General features: G+C 39.1%; 1 protein-coding gene across 5 annotated transcripts in view; it reads left to right on the top strand.

Moving 5' to 3' along the window:
• ATRN (attractin) overlaps nt 1-27,911 on the top strand; it is a 175,812-nt gene that overhangs the window by 38,760 nt on the left and 109,141 nt on the right. For all 5 annotated transcript variants that reach the window (XR_004522188.2, XM_019950678.3, XM_019950676.3 and 2 more), the window contains exons 2-6: nt 9,945-10,028; nt 12,902-13,015; nt 19,374-19,502; nt 21,212-21,417; nt 22,931-23,099. Coding sequence is in view for 4 of the 5 variants with exons in the window: in XM_019950678.3 (XP_019806237.1) it covers nt 9,945-10,028; nt 12,902-13,015; nt 19,374-19,502; nt 21,212-21,417; nt 22,931-23,099 (702 nt within the window). In the remaining variant the exon portion in view is untranslated. The remainder of the gene's footprint in view (nt 1-9,944; nt 10,029-12,901; nt 13,016-19,373; nt 19,503-21,211; nt 21,418-22,930; nt 23,100-27,911) is intronic.

Raw genomic sequence — 27,911 nt, 5'->3', positions numbered from 1 at the left:
TGTTTTTTAAGAAGGGAATCCAGCAGCTAGTCTTAGGCTTATCCAGTAGATAGAAAAAGTATAGCATGGGGTTTAGAATTAGGTTTGTTCTGGTGAGGCCCTTGATTGAGTAGAGTTTTAGAATTCTGCACCCAGGTAGAGGGTGTGACCCTATCCATTGTAACTAGGGTTAAGGCAAAGTACCTGCATTTAGTAATGGTAAGAAAATATAGGTCTCTCCTGATTTATTTCTTCTTTCCACAGCTATTCACTTTGTGTCATTAGGATGCCAGACACACTTCTAGGCACTAGAAATAATGAACAAAGCAGACAAAGGTCCTTGCTGTCATGAAATTTACATTCCACTGGTGGTAAATAGATGTGAAACAAGTGAAGTAATCAATTGATCGTCAGCTAAAATTGAAGAGAGGGAAGAGGGTTTGGAAAGGTGAAAGATAATAAGGTATAAGAGAATTGGCCAGGGAAATGAAAGGATTGATTGTCCCACAGTGCTTGGAACCTACTTGAGATATGTGTTTATAAATGTAAAGTGAGACCAGTCAGCACAGTGTTGTGTCACTAGCCTTATTTAGCTGCTTGGTTTCATATACAGAGTAAGCAGAGAGTTGGATTCAGTCAGGTTTAGGGTTTGCCATATGTATAACTGCAGTTTATTAAGATACTATTGAGTGTAAAATGCACCCTTATGTACTTCTAAGAAAGAAAAAACATTTAAACTACGAACTGCCATTGGTTTTACAATGCATCCTGATATCTGAGCTGTTAAGAAAAACATGTTCATCTTGGAGTTGCACAGTCCAATATATTGCTGAAGGGGTATATTGCTGAGGCTGTGGGAATACTGGGAGACCTGAGAGCAGAGAAGATTTATACCTAGATGATGGAAGTGTAAGACGGTATAACCACTTAGGAAACAATTTGGCAGTTTCTTTAAATTTACGTGTATATCTATACTTTGATCCAATTATTCCTTTTTTATGTTTGTATCCAAGAGAAATGTCCACACAAAGGCTTGTGCACAAGTGTTCTTAGCAGCTTTGTTCATAAGCATCTATAACTACATAATCCAAGTGTCTATCAACAGGAAAATGGATAGACGTGTTGTGGTATATTCATACAGTAGAATACCACACAGCAATAGGAAGGAACAAACTATTGATACACACTGTACTCAGAAACATGCTGATCGAAAGAAGCAAGGCACAAAAGTGTCTCTGCATGATTCCATTAAATCAGGTTCTATAAAATCAGGTTCTATAAATCAGGTCTGCAATGATAGAGACAAGATCAGTGTTGAGAAGGAGTGCCTGCAAAGAGGTCTGAGGGAACTTTGGGGGGTGACAGAACTGTTTTATATCTTGTTTTGGGGTTTTATATGTGTATAAATTTGTCAAAACTTAACAAATTGTACATTTATGTTGGCTGCATTTTATTATATATAAATTACTCCTCATTAAGGTTGATTTAAAAATTTGGTTGGAAGGAGTCAAATCAGTATAGCAGTCATTATTCTAAATGTGAATAGATTATACTGTGTCAGTAAAACTGTCAGACTAGGTTGAGAAACAAAACCTAACCACGTCCTGTTCAGAAGAAACAAACTTTTGCTCTCTACCCTTGACCTCACTGTGGCCCCCAGGTGTGCCATGTGCTTTCCAGGACCTATGGTGGAGTAGAAGGACATGACCTCCCCCCTTCTCATGGAAAAACCAAAATCATGGCTTACTGCTGAACAACCCCTGACAAAAAAATTTTGGAGTCTATCAAAAAAGATACCCTACATCCAAAGACAAAGAAGAAGCCAGAACAAGATGGTAGGAGGGATGCAATCACGATAAAATCAAATCCCATACGTGCCAGGTGGGCAACCCACAAACTGGAAAATAATTATAAAAATAATTATACCACAGGGGTGAAAGTTCCGAGCCCCACATCAGGCTCCCCAGCCTGGCAGCCTGGCAACGGGAGGAGGAGCCCCCAGATAATCTAGCTTTGAAGGCCAGCGGGGTTTGATCACAGGAATTCCACAGAAGTGGGGGAAACTGAAACTCCACACTTGGAGGGCATACACAGGATCTGGTGCGCACCAGAACCCAGGGAAAAAAGCAGTGACCTCATGAGAGACTGGGCCAGACTTACCTGACAGTATTGGAGGGATTCCTGCAGAGGCGGCAGGGAGTGGCTGTGACTTGCTGAGAGGACAAGAACATTGGCAGGGGCAGTTCTGGGTAGGACTCATAGGCGTGAGCCCTCTTGGAGACTGCCATTTTCTCACTACGACCTGGCCCCACTCAACAGCCTGTAGCCTCCAGTACTGGAATGCCTCAGGCCAAACAACCAGCAGGGTGGGAACACAGCCCCACCCATCAGCAGACAGGTTGCTTAAAGTCTTCCTGAATAAACAGCTGCCCAATAAACACACCCCCTGGCATGGCCTTGCCCACCGGAGGAACAAGACCCAGCTCCCAAGACCCATTGGGCAGCTACCAGTCCCTCCCACCAAGAAGCCTGCACAAGCCTCTTAGCGTCATCCAACACGGGGCAGACAGCAGAAGCAAGAAGAACTACAACTTTGCCATCTGCAGAATGGAAATCACAATCACAGAAAGTCACACAAAACGAGACAGCAGAGGAATATATCCAGATGACGGAACAAGAGGAAAGCCCAGAAGAACAACTAAGTGAAGCAGAGGTAGGCAATCTACCTGAAAAAGAATTTGGAGTAATGATAGTAAAGATGATCCAAGACCGTGGGGAAAAAAATGGAGACACAGATGGAGAAGATACAAGAAATGTTTAAAAAAACCTAGAAGAACTAAACATACAAACAGAAGAACAATACAATAACTGAAATGAAAAATACACTTGAAGGAATCAATAGCAGAATAACTGAGGCAGAAGAATGGATAAGTGAGCTGGAAGACAGAATGGTGGAAATCACTGCCATGGAACAGAATAAAGAAAAAAGAATGAAAAGAAATGAGGACAGTCTAAGAGACCTCTGGGACAATATTAAACACACCAACATTCTCATTTTAGGGGTCCCAGAAAGAGAAGAGAGAGAGAGAAAGGACCTGAGAAAATATTTGAAGAGATAATAGTTGAAAATGTCCCTAACATGGGAAAGGAAATAGTCACCCAAGTCCAGGAAGCACATAGTGTCCCAGGCAGGATAAACCCAAGGAGGAACACACTGAGACACATAGTAATCAAATTGACAAAAATTAAAGACAAAAAATATTAAAAGCAACAAGGGGAAAGCAACAAATAATGTACGAGGGAATTCCCATAAGGTCATCAGCTGATTTCTCAGCAGAAACTCTGCAGGCCAGAAGGGAGTGGCACGATATATTTAAAGTGATGAAAGGGAAGAACCTACAACCAAGAATACTCTACCCAGCAAGGCTGTCACACAAACAACCAAAAGGTAAGAGAATTTAGCACCACCACAACAGCTTTGCAACAAATGCTAAAGGAACTTCTCTAGGCGGAAAAGAATAGGCCACAACTAGAAACAAGAAAATTACAAATGGAAAAAGCCCACCGGTAAAGGCAAACATATGTAAAGGTAAGAAATCATCTGCACACAAATATGATATCAAAACCAGCAATTGTGAGAAGAGGAGAGAACAAATGCAGGATACTGGAAATACATTTGAAATTAAAAGACTAGCAACTTAAAACATCTCGTTTATATAGGCTGCTATATCAAAACCTCATGGTAACCACAAACCAAACATCTACAATAGATACACACACAAAACAGAAAAAAGAATCTAAACACAACACTGAAGTTAGTCATCAAATCAAAGAGAAGAGAACAAGAGAGGAAGGGAAGAAAAAAGACCTACAAAAACAAACCCAAAACAATTAACAAAATGGCAGTAAGAACATACATATTGATAATAACCTTAAATGTAAAAGGATTAAATGCTCCATCCAAAGACATGGACTGGATGAATGGATACAAAAACAAGACTCTTACTGTCTACAAGAGACCCATTTCAGATCTATGAACTGAAAGTAAGGGGATGGAAAGTGTATTACACACAAACAGGAATGAAAGTTGGAGTAGCAATACTCATTTCAGACAAAAACTTTAAAATAAAGAATGTTATAAGAGGCAAAGGACACTACATAATGATCCAAGGAGAAGATATAACAATTGTAAATATATATGCACCCAATATAAGAGCACCTCAATATATAAGGCAAATACTAACATCCACAAAAGGAGAAATTGACAGTAACACAATAATAGTGGGGGACTTTAACACCCCAGTTTCATCAGTGGACAGATCATCCAGACAGGAAATCAGTAATGAAACACAGGCCTTAAATGACACATTAGACCAGATGGACTTAATTGATATTTATAGAGCATTCCATCCAAAAGCAGCAGAATACACATTCTTCTCAAGTGCACGTGGAACATTCACCTGGATTGATCACATGCTGGGCCACAGAGTGAACCTTGGTAAATTTAAGAAAATTGAAATCATAGTAAACATCTTTTCTGACCACACACTATGAGAGTGGAAATCAACCATAAGAAAAAAACCGAAAAAACACAAACATGTGGAGGCTAAAGAGTGTTACTAAAAAACCAATGGATCACTGAGGAAATCAGAGTAAATCAAAAAATACCTAGGGACAAATGAAAATGAAAGCAGGGCGATCCAAAACCTATGGGATGCAGCAAAAGCAGTTCTAAGAGGCAAATTTATAGCAATACAGTCTTACCTCAGGAAACAAGAAAAATCTTAAATAATCTAACCTTATACCTAAAGCAAATAGAGAAAGAAGAACAAACAAAACCCAAAGTTAGTAAAAGGAAAGAATTCATAAAGATCAGAGCAGAAATAAATGAAATAGAGATGAAGAAAGCAATAGAAAAGATCAATGAAACTAAAAGTTGGTTCTTTGAAAAGGTAAACAAAATTGATAAACCTTTAGCCAGACTCATCAAGAAAAGGAGGGAGAGGTCTCAAATACAAATGACACCACAGAAATACAAAGGATCATAAGCAACCAATAAAATGGACAACCTAGAAGAAATGGACAAATTCTTAGGTATAATCTTCCAAGACTGAACATGGAAGAAATAGAAAACATGAATAGACCAATCACAAGTACTGAAATTGAAACTGTGATCTAAAAACTTCCAGCAAACAAAACTTCCAACAAACAAAAGTCCGTGACCAGATGGCTTCACAGGCAAATTCTATCAAACATTTAGAGAAGAGTTAACACCTATCCTTCTTAGACTATTGCCAAAAATCACAGAGGAAGGAACACTCCCAAATTCATTCTATGAGACCACCATCACTCTGATACCAAAACCAGACAAAGATACCACACAAAAAATTACAGGCCAATATCACTGCTGAACATAGACACAGAAATCCTCAAAAGAATACAAGCAAACCAAATCCAACAGTACATTCAAACAATTGTACACCATGATCAAGTGGGATATAGCCCAGGGATGCAAGGATTTTTCAATATCCGCAAATCAGTCATTGTGATACATTACATCAACAAATTGAAGAATAAAAACCATATGATCATCTCAGTAGATGCAGGAAAAGGTTTGGACAAAATTCAACACCGACTTATGATAAAAACTCTCCAGAAAGTTGTAATAGAGGGAACATATCTCAACATAATAAAGGCCATGTATGACACACCTACAGCTAACATCATACTCAATGGTGAAAAGGTGAAAGCATTTTCTCTAAAATCAGGAACAAGACAAAGATGTCCACCCTTGCCACTTCTATTCAGCATAGTTTTGGAAGTCCTAGCCACGGTGATCAGAGAAGAAAAAGAAATAAAGGGAATCCAAATTGGAAAAGAAGAAATAAAATTCATTGTTGGCAGATGATATGATACTATACATAGAAAATCCTAAAGATGCTACCAGAAAACTACTAGAGTTCATCAATGAATTTGGTAAAGTTGCAGGATGCAAAATTAATACACAGAAATCTCTTGCATTTCTATACACTAACAAGGAAAGACCAGAAAGAGAAATTACAGAAACAATCCTATTTACCATTGCATCAAAAAGTGTAAAATACCTAGGAATAAACCTATCTAAGGAGACAAAAGACCTGTACTCCAAAAACTATAGGACAGTGAAGAAAGAAATCAAAGATGACACAAACAGACAGAAAGATATACCATGTTCTTGGATTGGGAAAATCGATATTGTCAAAATGACTATACTACCCAAGGTGATCTACAGATTCATTGCAATCCCTATCAAATTACCAATGACATTTTTCACAGAAGTAGAACAAAAAATCTTAAAATTTGTATGGAGACACAAAAGACCCCAAATAGCCAAAGCAATCTTGAGAAAGAAAGACAGAGATGGAGGAATCAGGCTCCATGACTTCTGACTATACAACAAAGCTACAGTAATCAAAACAGTATGGGGACTTCCCTGGTATCACAGTGGTTAAGAATCTGCCTGCCAATGCAGGGGACACGGGTTTGAGCCCTGGTCCAGGAGGATCCCACATGCCACAGAGCAGCTGGGCCCGTGCACCACAACTACTGATCCTGTGCTCTAGAGCCCGTGAGCCACAACTGCTGAGCCCGTGTGCCACAACTATTGAAGCCCATGTGCCTGGAGCCTGTGCTCCGCAGCAGGAGAAGCCACCTCAATGAGAAGCCTGCGTGCAGCAACGAAGACCCAACACAGTCAAAAATAAATAATAAACTAAAAAATATATATATATAAATGTTACCATTAAAAAAACAGTATGGTATTGGCACAAAACCAGAAATATAGATCAGCGGAACAGGATGGAAATTCTGTTAAATGCTTATCTTGGTGGGAAGAAGGGGTGGAGTGCTTGGGGAGATCAGTGGACAAGGGAGAATTGTCCTTTAGTTGACCCAAAAAAGCCTGTCTGATCATATCTATTCACTACCTGTAAAATTATGTAAATGTGTATGTTTAAAGATATGAAGTAAATATTCAAAATTGACCTATATTTTCTCCAAAAGGGATGCAGATTTGCAAATATCTGAACATGTCCATGTGAAGTCTGTAGAAATTCTTAGAAACAAAAGAAGCATAGTAGAAAGCCACAAAACTGTTTGAACTACTGGGAAATTTATTTACCTGTAAACCTGGGGTGGTCTCTGTGGCTGTTTGGTGTGGCTCTTCAGGGACCTTGGCACTCCTTTGATTTGTCATCCTTGGTGTTGGCTTTGTGTTTAGACTCATAGCGTGATGGCTGGAGTAAAATCCAAACATAGCAAAGTCCAGAGGAAGAAGGATGGTCTCTTTGGATGTCTGTCTGTCATAGGCTGGGTTTCTTGGAAGCATTTTCTGAAATGGAGTTTGGGGTACAAGTTAATTATAGCATCTGTGAGAGGAAGGGGCAGGAAGCAGAACTGGGCAAAGGAAGAAGTTGAGCTTCAATGCAGGCCTGACAAAGGAGAGTTCTGGAGTAAGGATTGCCTGCCAGAGTTGTCCCATGTTAGACTGAAAAATGCCCAGCCTTTATACCCACTCTGTGTGGGCTGTGCTGGGAAGGGCATGACCTAGGGCAAGGCAGCTCCAATGGAAATGACAGCTGGATGCTGTCTGTTGACCACACTCATTTCTGCAGCTGGCAACAAGTCTTATTGAAGAGGAGATCTAGGTGTCGTAGCTAGGAATGAGGAAATATTTCCTAGAAACCCTCCATCAGACTTCCCGTCACATCTAAGATTAGATTACATGCTGTGACAGAAGTAGTAGTCTTCTCTTCATTAGTAAAGAGTCCTGATTTTTCACAGAGTATATGGTCATCTGGGATAATGGCTATATTTCTCAGCCTCCCTGTACATTTAGGTATGTCTAATTTTTGGCTAGGGGGTAAGTTGAATTGTCATGTTTGACTTAGAGGGCAGGGGTATGTACCTTGTTTTCTTTCAACTCCTTCCTACTGTGTAGAATATGGAAATAATAACTGGAGTTTGTGCAGCCATCTTGGATTATGAGGTGGAAGCACATGTTGAGGATGACGGAGCAACAAGATGGCAGAACATTAATTAGCTCCCTGATGAGCATAGAAATGCTTTATGTGCTCCAGGTTGCTTATGTTTGGACTTTATATCTTTTTTTTTTTTTTCCAGTACGCAGGCCTCTCACTGTTGTGGCCTCTACCGTTGCGGAGCACAGGCTCCGGACGCGCATGCCCAGCAGCCATGGCTCACGGGCCTAGCCGCTCTGCGGCATGTGGGATCTTCCCGGACCGGGGCACGAACCCGTGTCCCCTGCATTGGCAGGTGGACTCTCAACCACTGCGCCACCAGGGAAGCCCAGGGCTTTATATCTTGGTTAAAGCCATTACTATTTAGGTTCTTCTGTCAGTTGCATTAGAACTTAATCTTAACTAATACACATTTCTAATTGGCAAGGGGCATAGGAAACCATGATTGGCTTAGACTAATATTTTGGGAATGGAATGGATGTTGGGGAGTAAGACACAGAGACATTTATATCAGGCAAGTACAGCAGAGAGAGAGAGAATGCAAAGAAGTCAAGAGATTTGCAGGGGATGATAATTGTGATGGACCCTGGAATCATACCTAGGTAAGTGAGAAAGTGAAATGTGTGAGTGATGAACATAAAGAAGTGATAGTTGTGTGGATTGGAGGTCGGGGCTGAAGATTCATTGGAGAGGGGGAATTAGGCTAAATGAAGTAGAGAGAGCAGAGATGGTGTTCAGTGTAGGTCGCTTTAAATGGAGATTTTATGGTAGAGTTTTCACTCCTAACAGCAGGGCTGAAAAGAGTGGGTAACTAGAGTGGGGTAGAGGAAAAAATTGTTAATGGTGAAGTTAAGAAATGGAGAGGCTGGGCTTTGGATGGGACATCTTGGATGTGGCTGAATGGAAGGCAGTGAGCTAGATGCTGATATCTGGAGTGGGTGGAGAGGAGTAATTGGGATGTCAGTAGATAACTCAGAAAGTAAGGGAGGCAGATCCAGAAGAGAGCATTTGTTTCAGAAAGGCTGACATTGTTGATGGAAGAGGGAGGAAAAGTGATCTGGAAACAGCAAAGAGGAAAGAAATAGCATTGTTAAATATTAAAAATTTCTACATTTCTAGTATATATTTCTACAATATATACTAGACATAAACTGAGAAAATATGTTTATAGTACATTTACCATACAAATGGGAGCTTCTTAATATAAATAGCGCTCTTAAACATTATTTTGAAAAAGATAACTTGGTAGCAAAGTGAGTAAAGAATATTGAGTCTTAATTTGCAAAGGAGAAAATGCAAATGACCAAACACATGAGAATCTTCATACATTAGGGTTAGTACTAGTAAAAATATTAATGAAATACTAAGATGTACCTGTCATATTGGCAAGACCTAAAAATATTGATAAACTTCAAGCTTGGCATGTGTGTGGGAAGTCAGGTGCTGATGTGCACTGCTCACAGAGTGTGGTAGATTGCCACTTCAGAAGAAGCAACTAAATAGCTGTGGTGGGTCTGTTGTGTGTTGTGGATTGATGTGCTTGCGCATCATAGTTATGCTGGCCACAGCGTTACTTATTGTATTTACACATTTTACTTGTAATGGTAACTGTGTGGCCTTGTTTTTTAAAAACCAACTGATATTTATAACTAACTTCTTGTGGCCATTTGTATGGAAACAAAGTGTGATTTTCCCATCTCAGCTAGAAAGATGTATGTTTTTGTTCATTCCTGTTGTTTTTAATGTATTTGTATCCCCTTTTCTTAAGTATATGGCATGAATTTGTTTCATCCAGATTTGTGTAATCTGTGTATAACTATCCAGTCTTTTTCTTCTGGTCATAGTATGCATCAGTGTACCCACTTGGATTGTATTGAGAATTAAGAAAGATATTATTAATATATGAAATTTTGATGCATTTAAATTTTTTTATTTTTTGAATTACAGACTAACTGGATCTTCTGGGTTTATAACAGATGGACCTGGAAATTATAAATATAAAACAAAGTGCACATGGCTCATTGAAGGACAGTAAGTAGTAATGGCTAAGTTTTTTTTTTTTTTTTCTTCAGGATAGAGCTCATTGTGAGATTACTTTTCCAACATGTAAAATTAACAATCTGTGGCAACTTAAAGTATTTTTTATTTGGTAACCTTTACTTTGACAAGTGAATTTGATTTTCTTATTTTTCTTAATCTTCAGTGTTAATTGAAAAAAACTTCTGTGTTGATTTGCAAATGAATTATACACACCAGAAATTTGTATATTTTCAGTTGTAATAGTTAAAAAACTGTTACAATATTTTATTATGGTTGAGGTATATGAAGAAGATTAGACTTCACTTGAATATGTAGTAGGGAAGGGAAGAGATTTTAATAGGCCTACTTATTTATTTATTTACTATTTTTAGTGATTTAACATATGGAAGTTTATTTCTTCCTCACATAACAGTTCCAAGGCAGGTGTTCCTGGTCAGCAGGCAGCTTTCTTCCCATTGGTAGTAGGACCCAAGCTCTGCCATTCATTCATTAGCTTCACTGTTGGCTAACTGCAGCCAGCAGGAGGGGAAGGAGGAAGTACGGAGAAAGCAGACCTGCTTCTTAAAAGCTTCTTGCAGAAAGTGTCACATGCATTCACTCGCATTGCAACCATTAATAACCCTTTAAAATAATTGTGGACAGTCTTAGAAGACTGGACCAAAACTGGACAAGTGGTAATTTCTTAAAACTGAATTGCAGTGTGGAATCTGAAATGATCCTAATGAACTTTTAGAACTTGTTAAGTTAAAACTGGTTTTCTATGGGACTTCCCTGGCGGTCCAATGGTTAAGACTCCACGCTTCCACTGCAGAGGGCATGGGTTCGATCCCTGGTCAGGGAACTAAGATACCACATGCCATGTGGCATGGCCAAAAATAAAAAAAAATTTTTTAATTGGTTTTCTTGTACTTTAAATAGATCTTTAACCCATGCATGATTTTGTAACATTCGGAAAATATTGGTTCACTGAATTATGCAGGTCTTCCAGATGTCGATATATTTCATTATATGAAATTTAAAACATCACCGTAGTTAAAAATCACCATCAATCTCATCAGAAAATTTTAAGTATTGGGAAGTTGTATCTGGATGGTAGGTACAAATTTTCCAAAACTCATTATTGCTTGAAAGCTTATATTTTCTTTGGCAACAAATACAGGCTTGCTTTGTTCATTTTCAAGAAAATATCTACCAGATATCCAAGTCTAAATAACCATAGTTTTTACCTCTTGGACCTCCTAAAAGGGCCTCAGGGACCCTGGCATTGTGTGGACCATACTCTGAGAACTGCTGCTCTAAGGAGCTGTCTGCCCTTGCCCTTTCTACCAGTTCACTCCCATCTGATGTCCTTCTCCACTGTTGCTCTGAGTGTGCTGTCAGTGGCTGCTTCACCTCAGCCTAAGCATAAAACTAAGCAAAAAACTTCAAATCCTCCGTTTCCTTATCCACATATTCAGCCTGTCAGTAAGTTCTATCAGTTTTCCCCTCAAGAATATCTCCCCAATCCTCTTCATCTTCAACTCTACAGTTATTTTAAGAACCACCAGCCATCCTCTCTTTCCTGGGCCACTGTAATAGCCTTGAAATTGGCCTCCGGTTTTTACCTTTGCCCCTTGCCCACCTCTCACTCACTTCTTATCTTATTCCTTCTGTTTGCTATGTTTCAGACATGCTGATTTTCTTCACGTTGCTTGGACACATCAACTTCTAAAGTCTAAAACTTTAAGACTGTTATTCTATCTGCCTGAAACATTGTCCCCCCAGACTTTTCACATGGCTTATCTCTCGCCATTCTGATCTTTTCCAAAACTTTCTGGGGTATCTCCCCACCACCTGTTGTACTACTACATCACATTCCTTTAATTTCTTCCCAGTATTCATCACCATGTGAGTTAACTTGTTTATGTATTTATTTAATTGTTTGGTTAGACAAGAAGTATGGGGTAGATGAAAGGTTCAGGCTGGAGACATATAGTTAGGAATCACCAGTATATAGATGGTGTTGATATTACCAAGAACTTTTGGAGTAGAGTCTTTGGCCTAAAGCCAGGTTGGAGAGTGAAAAGGTGAGTGGGATGTGAGGAAATGGAGAAAACCGAAGTCTCCTGAGGAGTTTCAGAGGAGAAAGGGATAGGTCTGATAGTAGCTGGAAGGAGAGTTGGGATTTAAAGTTTTTTGTGTTTTGTTGTTTTTTGTACAATATGTGATACTTAAAGAGATTTAAGTCTGGACTTGGAAGTTTCAGATGAGACGGAGATGTTAAATATTTGAGAGATGGAAGGAAAAGTAGGTAGATGTATCTATTTTAGAAAGTGGGAATTTGAGAAATTTTTGTCTGAGTGCTGAGCATAAGCAGGGAGGTGGGACTGGGTGGTCTGAAATAGAAATTGAGAACTAGTAGTAGGACTGCTGGCAGAATCGAAGCACCAGTATTGGAACCAGCCTACCCAATGTTGTGACTTTCTCCAGCATGGCTTGGTTTTCTCTATACCAGGGCTTCTTCCAGGGAGTTCCATGAAAAGGCAGAGGGGCAGGTGAGTTTAGAGGATTGGCAGGTGTGTTTGTAAAATGATGTAGTATGAAATCTTAAGTTGAATAAGAAAGGCTGATGGATTGGTAAAGAATGGCCACTGTATAGACTATAAGGCCCAAAGATGCATAGACCATGTCTATTTTGTTTACCATTGCATATTTAGTGGTCTCTAGCACATAGAAAGTACTAAGGAAATCTTTGACAAGTGAAGGAGTACTGATTACATACTATTAATTTCTTCTTTATAAATTCTTTAAAAATCTATATTTTTTTCTCAAATGTTTTATAGTGATTATGATTATTATAAATTACTTTTTTCTGTTCTTTTCAGGCCAAATAGAATAATGAGACTTCGTTTCAATCATTTTGCTACAGAGTGTAGTTGGGACCATTTATATGTTTATGATGGGGACTCAATTTACGCACCTCTAGTTGCTGCCTTTAGGTAAGCTCAGTCATATAAATACTGGTTAACCATTGTTTGATTTCTGCATTTATGTATCTCCTAGATTGTATTCTTACTGGATTCTCCTTTTTTATCACTTAAAACATTTACTTCATGGAAAGAGTACTAGTTATGGAGTCCTATCACTTGTGTGCTAGTCCTAACTTGGTTTCCTGTAGCTTCTGGGTGAGTTTTTGGGCAGAGTACTTGACCTCTCTTTTTAGTTTCCTGATCTATAAAGTTGTGATAGTAGTATCAAATTTACCTACTTCTTGTGGTGGTGGTGAAGTTTACATCTAAAAATGTTTTGTGAGCAATATATCGAATATATTATTTCTGTGAAAAATTAAATCAGGAACCATGTTTATCTTGATCCTTGTTGTGTTCTTCATTGCATAGGCATTCAGGAGTTATTTGTTGAATTCAGATATAGCTCTGTGTGTGTGTGTGTGTGTGTGTGTGTGTGTGTGTGTGATGTGTAATTATGTATATACCTTAATATGGGTGAGGGAAAAGTTTTGGAAGAGTATACATAAAATGAACAGTGGTTACCTGTGGAGAATGAGGAACATTCCAGTTACGTGTTGTGATTTTTTTTCTACAGTATATTCTGTGTTTGTTGTTAAACAGCTTAACACCAAATACATGGGGTGCTCTGAATTGTTTTGACATTTTACTTTTTATTAACAGTAAGTAGCTGTGTTGTTTATTATATTTTTGACCACATGCAAATTCAAAACTGTTTTATTTTTCTTCCTTTTACTTGATAGAGGATTTTTTAAATATATTTTTTCTAAAATGCGTATCCTTAGAGAGTCATAGTTGTCAGCTGACTTTCTGGATTTCTTTCCCTCAAATATTTGATTTCCCTGACTTTAAAAGAAATCAATTTAACAAATATTTTTTGTATTCCTCACATGGGGCTGGTTGATGTCTCTTGTAGGTGAGGAGATAACAGAGAGTGAACAGAACATGAGGAGGCAAAGGACAGCTGAGATCAGGGAACTAATGTGCCCTTGTATTTCTCCACTCCCTTTGGCTTAGAAATCTCTGCAACATGTCCTTGAACTGAGAACCAAGGCCATTTTCTGGGTTTTAGAGATTCACTTAGAGGGCCAAAGAACAGCGTGGATAGGCCATGCTAAGCATCAAAATATTGGCTACATGTTGGGCATATACATCTTTATGCCAGAATTTGACTCATACCTTGTCTTATAGCAAGAGGCACCCCAAACTTTAACACAGCACAAAAACTATCTGTAGTATAATGTTATCATGATAATAGTACTTGTTGGAGGTTTACTTGATACTGCATTTGTTAATCAAAACTCATGGAGTCCTCTCTTTATGTGCCAGGCACTTTGAATCAGCTTGCCAATAGCCCTGTGGGAACATCTGCCAAGAGGGTATGCATAACCCTGTAGTTCACCCAGACTGTGTATTTAATGAGCAGACATGTGAACCAACAGCAACCACAAAACAAGCAGAAGGGTATAACTGTTTTAGTCAGTGACTTTTGAGAGAAGCCACAGTATATGTACAGACAACAGGAGGATTTTTAAGCTTCTATAAAAAAGTTTATTTACTGAAATGTATAAATTAATGCATTGATTGTGTTAAAATTTAACCTATGACATAATTGAGTGTGCATTTTCTAAAATCATAGTGAGATAATGTATGTTTAATAATTGAAATTTACCTGAAACACAGAACCCCTGAAGCATTGATGTGCGGAAGAATTTGAAAATAACTGTTCAGGTCATAAGGCAATGTCACAAGATGGGGAGCTGAGGAGTGCTGTTGGGTCAGGAGGACTTTGGATAGAGGAATCAACCCAGTGGTGATGTGCTGGGGGCCCAGAGTGGAGTGAGCCTGGCGGCAGATAGTTCAGCCAAATAAAGAAAAAGAGAGCCACACAGGATTCAGAAGATTTGGACTTTTAATCTGCGTTCTGCCCAAGGCTCTGCATGAGTCTGAATAGTTCATTTAAGCACTCTAGTCCTCATCTTCTGAAGCCTAAAATGAAGGTGTTGTACTGTGTTTTCTCTGGGTGTATTGCAGTCCATGAAGTTTAATTTGACTCTGAACTGGTTGATCACATTATCTTTTATATGCTGAAATTCTGAATAAAATTTGTTTAACAAACAGAGTTCCATTACTGGACAAATTTGGGAACCACTAGAGCAAGTCTCTTCCAGCTGCACAACATTATGACTTTGTGGTGCATTCACTTCAACAAATGCATAAGTGCAGCACCTTTGTGGAGTACCTGCTCGCTCTGCTCAGATCTGTTGGTAGGGAGATGCAGAGGTGGTAGTGGTGATAGAGCAGGGAGAATAGTTTTCCTCTCTGAGGAAATTCTTATTCCTTCTAGAGGTTTTTGTTGTTATTTTTAAGAAAGTCAAATACTGGTGAGACATTTGTTTAGGCTGTGATGCAGAGCTGTTAGAGGAGGTCTTGTGAAAGTGGGAGTCAGCCTGTCCAGCACCCCATGGAAATCGTGGTCAGTTTGTGGCAGGTAATCAAAGGCAGGCACCTCTTTTGTGGCTGTGGACCCTCCTTCACCACTCAGAAGTATAGATGCTGTTTGGACCCATCCCCAGGCTCCTAACCCTGACTTTAAAAATCTGGCTTACCTTCCACATCTGCCTGTCCTTGCGTGTATAGTTTTGCAAGGAGAGAGGTGTGTCAAACTGAGGATTTGCCAACTATGTAAACTTAACATAGTGTAGTTGGGAAAGTCAGACTGTGCCCCAGGTGTGTTCAGAGAGCCTATATCTGTCTGGGACAGTTATGTTGAATTAAGACAGTATCTTTAGTTCAGCGATTTTCAGAAATGGTTCTAAACAATGGTACTCTGTGTTTACAATATAAGATTATGAAGAACCCCAGGGCAAGCAGTTCTTGATTTTCTCAAGTTGAACAGCTGGCTGCAGCCTAAACTGAGCCTGCATTTATTTACCTGCCTAGGGGCAGGGGACAGGGTGGTGGAGGCAGCTCAGGGTGACAGTTGAACGGCAAGCCTGCAGCATCACTTTCTCACCCACACACTTTCTATTGCCTTGCACACTGGGTTGAGGTTTATATTCATTTATTCTGTACAAAGTTTATTTTTGTCATAAACCAGTTGTTTTATTTTCACACTGGGAAAAAGCACATTCTGAAGCTGTCACAAGTTTTTGAAGTGAAAAGAAGCAAATGCCTAAGTCTCTCTGACAGTAGGGAAGCTGATCCCCTTTCTCCAGCAACGTGGTCATCTAGTGCAGGTGGCCCTCCCACTCCTTCTGACTCTCCATTCTTTCTCCCTCCACCCATTCTGCCATTCGTTCTATACATTTAAATGTCCCCACCATATAAATAATAAATACCATTAGCTATCTCTTATTGAGCACCTACTAGTGTGAGATGCTATTTAAGCCCTTCACATGCTTTAACAGTTTCTCATTACATTGCTGTGAGGTAGATAGGATTTCTTTCATTGTGCTTTTGAGGAAGCTAAGGCTCAGAGATGTCAGTGACATGCACAGGCTTGTGGAACAAGAATTGGAGCTCACGTCTCTGACCCTGAAGCTCATGCTAAGATAACAAAGAGTGTCCTACATGTGACTGAGTCCCCCAGTCCTTTACTGTGCCAGTATTTCTTACGGCAAGATTGCTTTTGACATAAGTGTTTCTAGGTGGCCCTGCTCTTGCAAGTACTTACCCCTCATCATTTTAGGGGATTCTGGTATATAAAACTGATGAAAGCATGATGATGGTTGAAACCTTCATTTAGGTCTATGATCAAATGTCATTTCTTCCAAGAGTCCTTCCCTAAATGCCCTTTCTAAAGTAGCACTTTCTGTTCTTTTACTCTGTTTTATTTCCCTTCATAGTATTTACCTCTACCTGGCATTATATATACACACCTGTGGGCCAGGGGTTGGGGGTTCGTATCTAGGCTTATTCTTTCTCTGGCATGAACTCCAGTAAAGGCAGAGACGTCTTCACTGTTGTATTCCTGGTACCTAGAACAGTGCCTCACTTGTAGTAAGTACTTAGTATTTGTTAGTTGAATGCATAGTAGAAAATGCTTCACCGTTTTGCAACCCCTAGTTCTGCCTGCATATTAAAAACTTGTTGAATGAAAATCCCATCCCTTCTTCCTCCTCACACCCTGCTTATATGCTCTTCCACTCATTTTTATATGCACTTGTATAAATACACATAAATGTACACATATACTAGGCCCATCGTCTTGCAGCTTGTTTTTATTCCTACTCATCAGAATGCCTTGATGAGCGCCTTGTCAGTCCTGCAGACCTAACGTATGTAATGACTCATTCATCCAGCTCCCAGATGACCATTTAGGTGGTTTTCAACCTGTTCTCATTCTGAATAGTGCTGCGGTGAGGATTCTTATATATTTGTGTATGTGAGCAAGTGTTTCTTCTACTAAGAAATAGAATTGCTAGGTCATAATGAATGAGCATTTGAGATAGTCATCAACCCAAAAGTATGTGCTTTAGGAAAGAAAAGAGGCCCGTGTGGCTGGGGTTGAGCCAGTGAAAGGAAGAGAGTACAGATCTTCCTTGGCTTATGATGGGGTTATGTCCTGATAAACCCATTGTATGTTAAAAATATTGTAAGTTGAAATGCATTTAATACACCTCACCTACCGAACATCATAGCTTAGCCTAGCCCACCTTAAATGTGCTCAGAACACTTACATTAGCCTACAGTTGGGCAAAGTCATCTAACACAAAGCCTATTTTATAATGTTGAATATCTCATGTAATTTTGAATACTGTACTGGAAGTGAAAAACAGAAAGGTTGTCTGGGTACAGAGTGGTTGTACATGTATTGGTTGTTTACCCTTGTGATCGTGTGGCTGACTGGGAGCTACAGCTTTGTGCTGGTGCCCAGCATCGTGAGAGAGTATCAACAGCATATCGCTAGCCTGGGAAAAGGTCAAAATTCTAAGTACAGTTTCTACTGAATGTGTATCCCTTTTGTACCATTGTAAAGTCAAAAAATTGTAGGTCAAAAAACTGTAAGTCAAAAAATTGTAAGTCGAACCATCGTAAGTCGGGGACCATCTGTAATACATGAGACGTTTGTTCATTGGATGGGATTGTGTGTGTGGAACAGATTGCACAGGGCCTGGTAAGGAGTTAGGCTTTAACTGAGTGAGATGATGGTGGTACTGAACAATAACTGGGCAAAAGATAGGAGCATATGAAGAAAAGCAAAAGATGCAAGTAAACATAGGAAAAATGATTAACCTCAGGAGTATAAGAGAAGCTCAAAACCACAGGTTAAAAAAATCACTTTCACATATTAAATTAGCAAAACTAAAGTAGGACTGGTAATTCTCCTTGTTGGCGGGGTTAGGTGGGATGGACCCTTTCATTCTCTATCGGTGGGATTTCAAGTCACCATCTCTCTTCTGGAAAGCAAATTGGTATATGGATTAAGAGCCTTAAAGCCATCATTTAGACCCTTTGACTCGGTAATTCTTTCTCTTTGTAGACACCCAACAGATACTGTTGTGGGCTGAGCTCTGAGTAAGGTTCTAAAAGTTCTGAGGGAGCTCTTAGAGACATAGAAATGCTTATGGTATATTACCTGTAAAATAGAATATGATATGTAACATGGTATCAATTAAACAAAGAAAGTACATCAGAATGCTAATAGTATTGGGATGATGGATGTTTGTATATCAAACTTTTATTTCTATTTTTACTTTTCATGTCTTTCAATGGTATATGTTTGGTATCCATGAACTCATAAAGTTTGTTACTTTCTGTGATTGTGGAGGTTTACTCAGTTTTTCAAAGGAGTATTATAAAATGTTTTACTTAAAAAAAAAAGAATAGGGTCGTCGGTTTCAAATCTCATTTAAAATATAACCTAGGGGCTTCACTGGTGGCGCAGTGGTTGAGAGTCCACCTGCCGATGCAGGGGACACGGGTTCGTGCCCCGGTCAGGGAAGATCCCACATGCTGCGGAGCGGCTGGGCCCGTGAGCCATGGCCGCTGAGCCTGCGCGTCCGGAGCCTGTGCTCCACAACGGGAGAGGCCACAACAGTGAGAGACCCGCGTACCGCAAAAAAAAAAAAAAAAATACACACACACATATATATATATATATATATATATATATATATATATATATATATATATATAACCTAGAATAGAGAAGAGCTTAGCAAAAGATTCAGATCTGTTCCTGTGCATTTATCACAGGAATTTGGCCCTCTTCCTATAAGTGGCTTTTTAAATTACAAGGGTGAAATCCAGTTGAATTTGTGTTCTGTCACCATGTGATGTGTCTGTGATTATGCTTCCCTTTATAAGACATGTGTTTTCATTTCAGTGGCCTCATTGTTCCTGAGAGAGATGGCAACGAGACTGTCCCAGAGGTCGTTGCCACATCAGGTTATGCCCTGCTGCATTTTTTTAGTGATGCTGCTTATAATTTGACTGGATTTAATATCACTTACAAGTAAGATATTTAAGTCTAATATTTGTGATTTTTTTCAGAAGACTGTATACTTTGTTTTAACAATAATAATGACTAACATATTGAGGGTTTACAATGTGCCAGGCATTATGCTAAGCAGTTTGCATGAATTTTCTCATTTAAAGTTCTTTTAAAAACTCAGTTACAGCCACTGTTTTTCTACTTCTTTTATAAATGAGGCAAGTGGCAGGAAAAGGTAAAGTAAATTGTCAAAGCAGTGGGACCAGAGTTGCAACCCAGGTCTTGCTGCTGTTGAGCGTCTCCTGGAAAAGAGGGGCATTATCCATTCCTGCCAATGGATAAAAACTTTGGAGGAGTTTGCTAAGTACAATTTAACAAATATTAGTAGTTTTCATGTACTCAGTAGTTGGCCCATTGATGACAACTTAGTTGAGGTTACAAAGGAAATGTAGACAGACAAACTCTGGGCAGCTTTTGGAATTTGTTGCAGTAGGAGAGAAGCTAACTTCTGTCTTTACCTTTTTTTCCTAAGAAATGTTTATTTTCAGAAGTAGTTAAATTCATAAAATGCCATAAGCAGGGGGTCTGTGATAAAGAACTTCTGTGGCCCACAAAACCTAAAATATATATTATCTGGCCTTTTACACAATACGTTTGACAACTCCTGGTATAGCTGATAACCCCCGTGTGTAACCTTTATACTGGGTTCTTTTTCTTGCCCATTTTCTCAGAATCTCAGTAGTCTTTCAACCCTAGTTAAAGCCATCTTTATCTTGATTGGTATGGTGATTCAGTTTTTCAGGTATCCAGGGTTTGTGACTTAGCAGCCGGGGCAGCTCATCACAAGCCTGGGTTTGAAAAGTAGGCATATGCATTTATTATATTATATTATAACATAGATTATAAAAATACTATATACACATACTTATAAAATTTTATTATAAATGTATCGTGAACTGACGTTAGGGTGTAGGTGTGAATGTTAATTAGCTTGTTTTGTAACTGATTCCTGATTTTCTGGCATGCTTTGCTACAAAATTCCTTTTTAGTTTTCTTTACACTCTTACAGTATCTTGCTAATCCTGTTATCCCCCCTTTTTAAAATCAGAATTATGTCTTTTCAAAGTGTTGTCAATATCATTGTCACGTTACTATGCAACACTTTATGGTTAAACTCATGTATTAAGTTAAACTACCCCTCCCTTTTCTTGCATCTGAGATGGGTAGATAAACTTGCTAAGGAATTTAATACACACCAATCTGAGCAATAATCTTAAGCAAATTCTGTAAACTTTTAGAGACTATCCAGAGGAATGAGGATGGTAGTGTATTGTTTGCAATTTGTTTTATCCTTTTCTTCTCCAGCCTTGCTAGCATGCATTTGGCAATTTTATAATGCTCACCATTTGTGGGCTACCAAGAATTAGGATAGTCATCCTGTCCTTAAGGAGCTAAGCCTGGATATTTTGCAAGAATCTCTTCTCTTCTTGTAATCTCTTTAACTGTCTCTTCTTATGAGAATCCAACAGGTTTAATTTGATTTTATTACTTGCCCTAGTTCTGCAGGGTTGAGTGATCCCATTTAGGCTAAATGGTAAGTACTGCAATTACGCTTGTGAATGAACTGGCTAGACAGTAAGATTTCTTAAGCCTTGTGTAGGAGGAAGTTCTGCTAAGTTAATCAAAATGTTGCTTTGTGTTGATTTAATTTCCCCCCACTATTTTTATAGTTTTGACATGTGTCCGAATAATTGCTCAGGCCGAGGAGAATGTAAGATCAGTAATAGCAGCAACACTGTTCAATGTGAATGTTCTGAAAACTGGAAAGGTGAAGCATGTGACATCCCTCACTGTGTAAATAACTGTGGTTTTCCCCATCGAGGCATCTGCAATTCAAGTGATGTCAGAGGATGCTCCTGCTTCTCAGAGTGGCAGGGTAGGAACTTCTTTGTTTCTTTTTTTTTCTTTCAATTTACAGAATGTTTCTAGTTTAATAAGTTGCAGATTGACTTTATTCCTAATATCTGTACCATTTATGTTAATCAAATATCAGGAAGCATTTAAATTTTCATATCTCTTTATTCAGCTTCTTACAAATCTTTGAATTCATAGATGTATGGTTGTGGTCTCTAGAGATGTGGAGCAGTTTAACAGTCTTTGCAGTTCATTCATGAATTTAGAGAACTTGGTCTCAGCCATAAGACATAGAGAACCAAGCTGGGAGGTGGAACAAGAGCTGACAATAATGGTCTCTCCACAGAAACTTTCAATAAATTCAGAGAAAATTGGGGTTGATTATACAGTAGAATCCTAAAGCAGTCAGTTATTGGAATTATCTGCAGATACAGATTATTAAAGAAGCCCTTTAGCAAATTCTTCAAGGGGTGGGTGATAGCAGCTGTTACTGATTTAGTTTTTTGGGTTTTTTTTAATACATTTACCCCTTTCTTGAACACATTTATTTTGAATTTCCAGAAATGTGCTTGTTTAGATGCTTTAGTTTGTTCGGTTTGGCTGACATTGAGCAGTTAAATAATTGAAGTATTTGACTACCTACCACTTTGCATATGTTGGAGCAGAAGCCAAACCTCTCAAAAAAGGAGTTTCTTGATTTTGGAAATGGATGGTTTGTAATACTCCCAGGACTAGTCTTTACATTTTAGCTCTAAAGTTTTTTTTGTTTTTTTTTTCAAAAATTTATTTATTTTTGGCTGCGTTGGGTCTTCCTGGCTGCATGTGAACTTTCTCTAGTTGAGACAAGTGGGAGCTACTCTTTGTTGCGTTGCGCAGGCTTCTCATTGCAGTGGCTTCTCTTATTGCGGAGCACAGGCTCTAGGTGCGCGGGCTCAGTAGTTGTGGCGCACGAGCTTAGTTGCTCCACGGCACGTGGGATCCTCCTGGACCAGGGATTGAACCCATGTCCCCTGCATTGGCAGGCAGATTCTTAACCACTGCACCACCAGGGAAGTCCCTAAAGTTTTTCATTTGAATTAATAATTCCTTTGTACACTCTTTCCTCTGAGAGCTGCTTAAGCAAGTATTTCATTACTAAAAAATCCTAACCTAGATATGGTCAGGTCTTCATTAGAAAGTATGTGATTTTGAATTTTATTAGAGATTACCCTTGGTCACTACCTTTGAGTAAATTGAAAGCACAAATTAAAGGGATATGTCTGATATTTAGATGCTAAAGGAAAGACTAAATATTCTTTAGATAATTTGTTGTATTTAGATGATTCAAACTTGAAACGCAGTAGTTTTCTTTTCTTTTTTTTTTTTTTGTCCTTGCTGCACTGCATGTGGGAATCTTAGTTCCCCTGACCAGGGATTGAACCCAGGCCCCCTGCAGTGGAAGTGCAGAGCACTGACCACTGGACTCCCAGGGAATTCCTGAATTGCAGTAATTTTAAAGCTGCATTTTGTGAAGCTAATTTATTATGTTTTATTAGGTCCTGGATGTTCAGTTCCTGTACCAGCTAACCAGTCATTTTGGACACAAGAGGAATATTCTAACCTAAAGCTCCCCAGAGCCTCTCACAAAGCTGTGGTCAATGGAAATATAATGTGGGTTGTTGGAGGATATATGTTCAACCACTCAGATTACAACATGGTTCTAGCGTAAGTTGTTTTAAAAATTTTTACAAGAAGCTTACTTTTCCATTTTGAAAATATTTAAAGTAGAGATAAGCAAAAAGAAAAGAAATCATTAGTAATTGCATTCCTGAAGAAAATCTCTGTTAGTATTTTAGTAGTTGTATTCTAGACTTTTGGGGACATATTCTTAGTTTTTGAAATTGGGAGCCACAAAGAATTCATTGCTGTAATAAAGAACAATTCATCTTTTCCAGACACTGTCTCTCAGATTTTGTGTTAGATATATATAATAGGTTCTATATAAATAGGGAATTGCTTTGCCTCTTAATTTAATTAACATTTCTATAGGTTAAACGACTTGCATTTATAGTTTGCTAGTGGAAATTATGCCATTCTTTAATACTTCCCAGGGTTCAAGGTCTTTTGCTGGTTCCATGCTGCTCATCCTGAAGGGAGAGTATGTTTTCACAGTGGAATTAGCTATGGAGTTTGACTTTGGGGAGAAATTTTTGAACATCTACTGTTGTGCTGATTTTGTGCCCTGGAAAGTTTTTCTAAACATTTTCTACTAATGAAGATTGTCAAAAATCAGCATCTGTTCTTTAAGGAATTCTGGAAATATGGCAGTAATAGTATAGTTTCTGAATCCCCCAAACATAGTCACTAAAGCACAGAGAACAACTAGGATAGCAAAATAAAAAACACATGGATAATATCTATAACAAACTTGGTCAGAAGGCATCCACACAAATAGGTGGGGTTAAACCATTGACAGCTACAAGACCTTTGTGCTATCAGTATCTATGTAGGAGTAAGCAAAGGGGAGCGGTGGGCCCACCAGCAGTAAACCCAAAGACCCGCTGGAAAGCTCAGCAAGCTGCTTTGAGAACAGCAGCTGGAATTGGGAAGATTTTGCATGTTCTAGTAGTGGGGATGAGCTCAACGGATCTGTAGTAGGATCTGAAGGTGCTGGAACAGTTTGTGCCTTATTAACTTTCAAAAAACCAGCCAAAGACTCTTTGTAGGAGAAAGTCCCACACTGAAGAAAAGCTGCTGGGAATAGAATTCAAATTGAACAGGACAGGGACAGCAGAGAAAGAAAGTCCAGATAACAGTCTGAGAGGGGAACAGAGCTAGGAGATCTCAAGTAAGGTGCCAAATAGTTGGACACTACACTACAACAGAAGAGGAGCTAGTGAGCTGAGAAGCTAGAAAAACTAGCTAAATCAAGCGTCTCCTATAAGGGTTCAGGAAAATTTTTTTTAAATTACAAAAAAATTAAATTAAAAAAATTAAAATTTAGCAACAGAAAAAATATCAAGGTCAAATCTCATAGAAAGTTATTATAAAAAAGAAGAGAATAAGTAGAATAATACCCCTTCAATGTGAAAGCATAATAGAAAAACTGACAAAAATTATAACTTAGTATTCCAAAGTAAGCTAACATACAATAAGAAAATGATAAAATACATGAAAGAACAATATAACCAAGACTAGAAAAATTCAGAAATGAGATGATAGAAGTTAGGAAAGAATTTTAAAATAATTTCAGATTTAAAGACAAACCTAGAAGGAACACAGAGTAAATAAACACAAAAGATACTCCTTTAGAAATAGAATATGAAAAAAAAGAAATAGAATATGAAAAAGGAAATTTTAAAAAATCATAAATAAATGAAGGTCATTTTCCCCTATTCTTTGTATGATAAGTACAGTTAAAAAACCTGGACATTATATATAAAACAAACATAAGAAAACTCTGAAGAAGGCAGTCTTATTAGGGACCTCAAGACCCAAAAAATGACATAATCGTAAGTTCCAAGCGTTTTCCTTTAGTCTCATATATCTCAGACTTGATGTTGGAAAAATCAGCAGTCTGGAAATGTTAATAGGTATAAGCTGAAAAAGCCCCAAGAAAACCCTGTTTTCTCTAGCCCGAGGACCAGGAAAGGGGCAGCTTAGCAAGACAGAAAACTTTTAGAAAATAACCACTCGACCTTAGACAAACAGCACAGAAAGGACTGTGGCTTCACCCCCACCCCTGCTAGCAAAGTGTTAGTATAGAGTCTAGATTTCCACTTACGCCAGGATAAAGTGAGGTGCTCCAACCACCACCCCTCATCCCACCAGAGTAGGGTTAGAGAAGGCCATATAGGGAGCTGAGATTTACTTCTCCACCAGGCATTAATGAGGCCTCCCCCACCCCTGTGACATCAGTGGAGACACTGTGGGGAGCCTGGATTTCTACCCCTGTCTGGCAGCAACAGCAGTAATGAGTAGACTTTCCCTCTCTCCACTGGGGTGGTGTCAGAGGAGGCCTGCTATAACAGAAGATTTAAATAAGGTCCAGTCTCATGTCATGATACCCAAAATGTTGAGATTTCAATTGAAAATCATTTGTCATGGTAAGAGCCAGGAAAATCTCAACTTGAATGAGAAAGGCAATCAAGAGATACTGACACCAAGGTGACACATATATTAGAGTTATCTGACAAAGATTTTAAAGCAGCCATTATAAAAATGCTTCAGCAGTTCTCTCAACAACAGAATGGAGAGGACAGAGGAGAGAATCAGTGAACTTGAAGATAGAACAATAGAAATTCCTTAATCTGAACAATGCAGAGAAAATAAAACATTTAAAAGATGAACAGAGTTTCAGAGACCTGTGGACTGTAACAAAAAATCTTAACATTTCTGTCACCAGAGGAGCCTTGGAAGAAGAGGAGGAAGAGGGTGTGTATGAAAAAGTATTTGAAGAAATAATAGTTGAAAAGTGCCCAAGTTTGGCAAAAGATATGCATGTACAGAGTCAAGAGGTTAGGTGAACTCCAACAATCCCAACTCCCACAGGAGTTTACATTTCATTAATTCTTTCTTATTCCATCTCTCATTCTCCTGCTCAGCTGTCATACTGTCTTTTCATTTTTTAGATCTCCACCACATTTTCTCCTGTTTTCCTGCTCAGCTAGTGGCCTTGTTTCCCATTTCTGTTTTGAAAGATAAAGGTTATCAAAAGAGGACTTCCACAAACTCCCACCACCACATTTAGCAGTTACCTACATATTGCTCATTTTTCTGTCTTCTGTTTCTTTACATCAGAACTGTTCAGTGGACAGTTTCTGTTTTGGTTATGATGGGAATGCTCTGTGTTTACACTGTCATGTCACTATCCACATGTGGTTATTGAGCACTTGAAATGTGGCTAGTATGACTAAGGAGTGGATTTTAAATTTTCAGTTCTTATTCCTCATCTTACTTGATCTTTCACAAACATTCGATAAAACTAGTCTCTCCCTCCTCTTTTAAACAGTTTCTTCACTTGGCTTCCAGGACTCCATACTTCCTTGACATTTTTTCTAACTTCCCATTCCTTCTCAGGCTCCTTAGCCTGATGATGTGCCCCAGGGCTCAGTCCTTGGTCCCCTTCTGTGAGAGTGTGTATTCACTCCCTTGGTGATCTCATGTAATATCTTGGCCTTTATGCTGGTGACTTCCAAATTTATATCTGCATCCTAGACTTATCACCTGTTCCCATATCCCCACCTCTTTATTTGACATCTCAATAGGCATCTAAAACTCCATGTGTCCCAAACTGATCTTTCCTCCAAGCCTGTTCTTGCCCCAGAAGTCCCTATCTCAGTAAACGACCACTCCATTCTTCTATTTGGCTTAAGCCAAAAATTTCAGAGTCATTCTTGACTTCTTGTTTTTTCACACTCCATATCAGTATATGTATTAGTTATCTCTTGCTGTGTAAATTACCACAAACTAGCAGATTAAAACAACACACATTTATTACCTCATAGTGTCTGCTGGTCAGGGTTCTAGGCATGGCTTAACTGGGTTCTCAGCAATCAAGGTGTTACCTGGCCTGTGTTCTAATTTAGAGGTTCAACTGGGCAGGAATCCATTTCCAAGCTCACCCATTTCCTGGTGGTTGTAGGACTAAGGGCCCTGGCTTCTTGCTGTCTGTCAACTGGAGGCCACCTCAACTCCTGGAGGCTGTCCAGAGTTCCTTATTGGTAGGGTTTCCCCAGTATGGCTGCTTACTTATCAGGCCACAGGGAGAGTCTCTGGCCTGAGTCTGCTAGCAGGATAGATGTCATGGAAATGACATCTCATTATTTTTGCCATATTCTGTTGGTTAGGAGCAAGTCATAGATCCTGCTCACACTCGAGGGGAGGATATTATATACATGGGTATGAACACCAGGAGGCAGGGATCATGAAGACCACCCTAGTGTCTGTCTGCCACAATATGTCAGCAGATCTTGTTAGCTCTTCTTTTAAAATCTATCCCTAGGGCTTCCCTGGTGGTGCAGTGGTTGGGAGTCCGCCTGCCGATGCAGGGGATGCGGGTTCGTACCCCAGTCTGGGAGGATCCCGCATGCTGCGGAGCGGCTGGGCCCGTGAGCCGTGGCTGCTGAGCCTGCGCGTCCGGAGCCTGTGCTCCGCAACGGGAGAGGCCACGGCGGTGGGAGGCCCGTGTACTGCAAAAAAAAAAAAAAATCTATCCCTACTCTAACCACTTCTCACTACTTCTAGTGTTGCCACCCTGAGAAGTAAAGGTAAAATTAAAGGTGTAAAGGTGATTGTCCCTTCCACTGTTATACTAGATACTATGAGTCATATATTCTACCATTTATGTGATTTTTGTACTTCTTCCTGGCATCATCCTCCCTTGAAGTAAGAAATCTGGGAGTCATTTTGATACTTCCTCTCCTTTACCTCCTCATAGAATAATCTCATGTCAAGCCCATCAACTCTGTCACCAAATACATGTCATATTCATTCTTTTCTCTCTTAAGACCAGCTTGCCAATATCTCTCATCTAGG

Source organism: Tursiops truncatus, chromosome 15 (genome assembly GCF_011762595.2).
Source record: "Tursiops truncatus isolate mTurTru1 chromosome 15, mTurTru1.mat.Y, whole genome shotgun sequence".
NCBI lineage: Eukaryota > Metazoa > Chordata > Mammalia > Artiodactyla > Delphinidae > Tursiops > Tursiops truncatus.
This window is presented reverse-complemented; position numbering and strand designations above follow the sequence as displayed.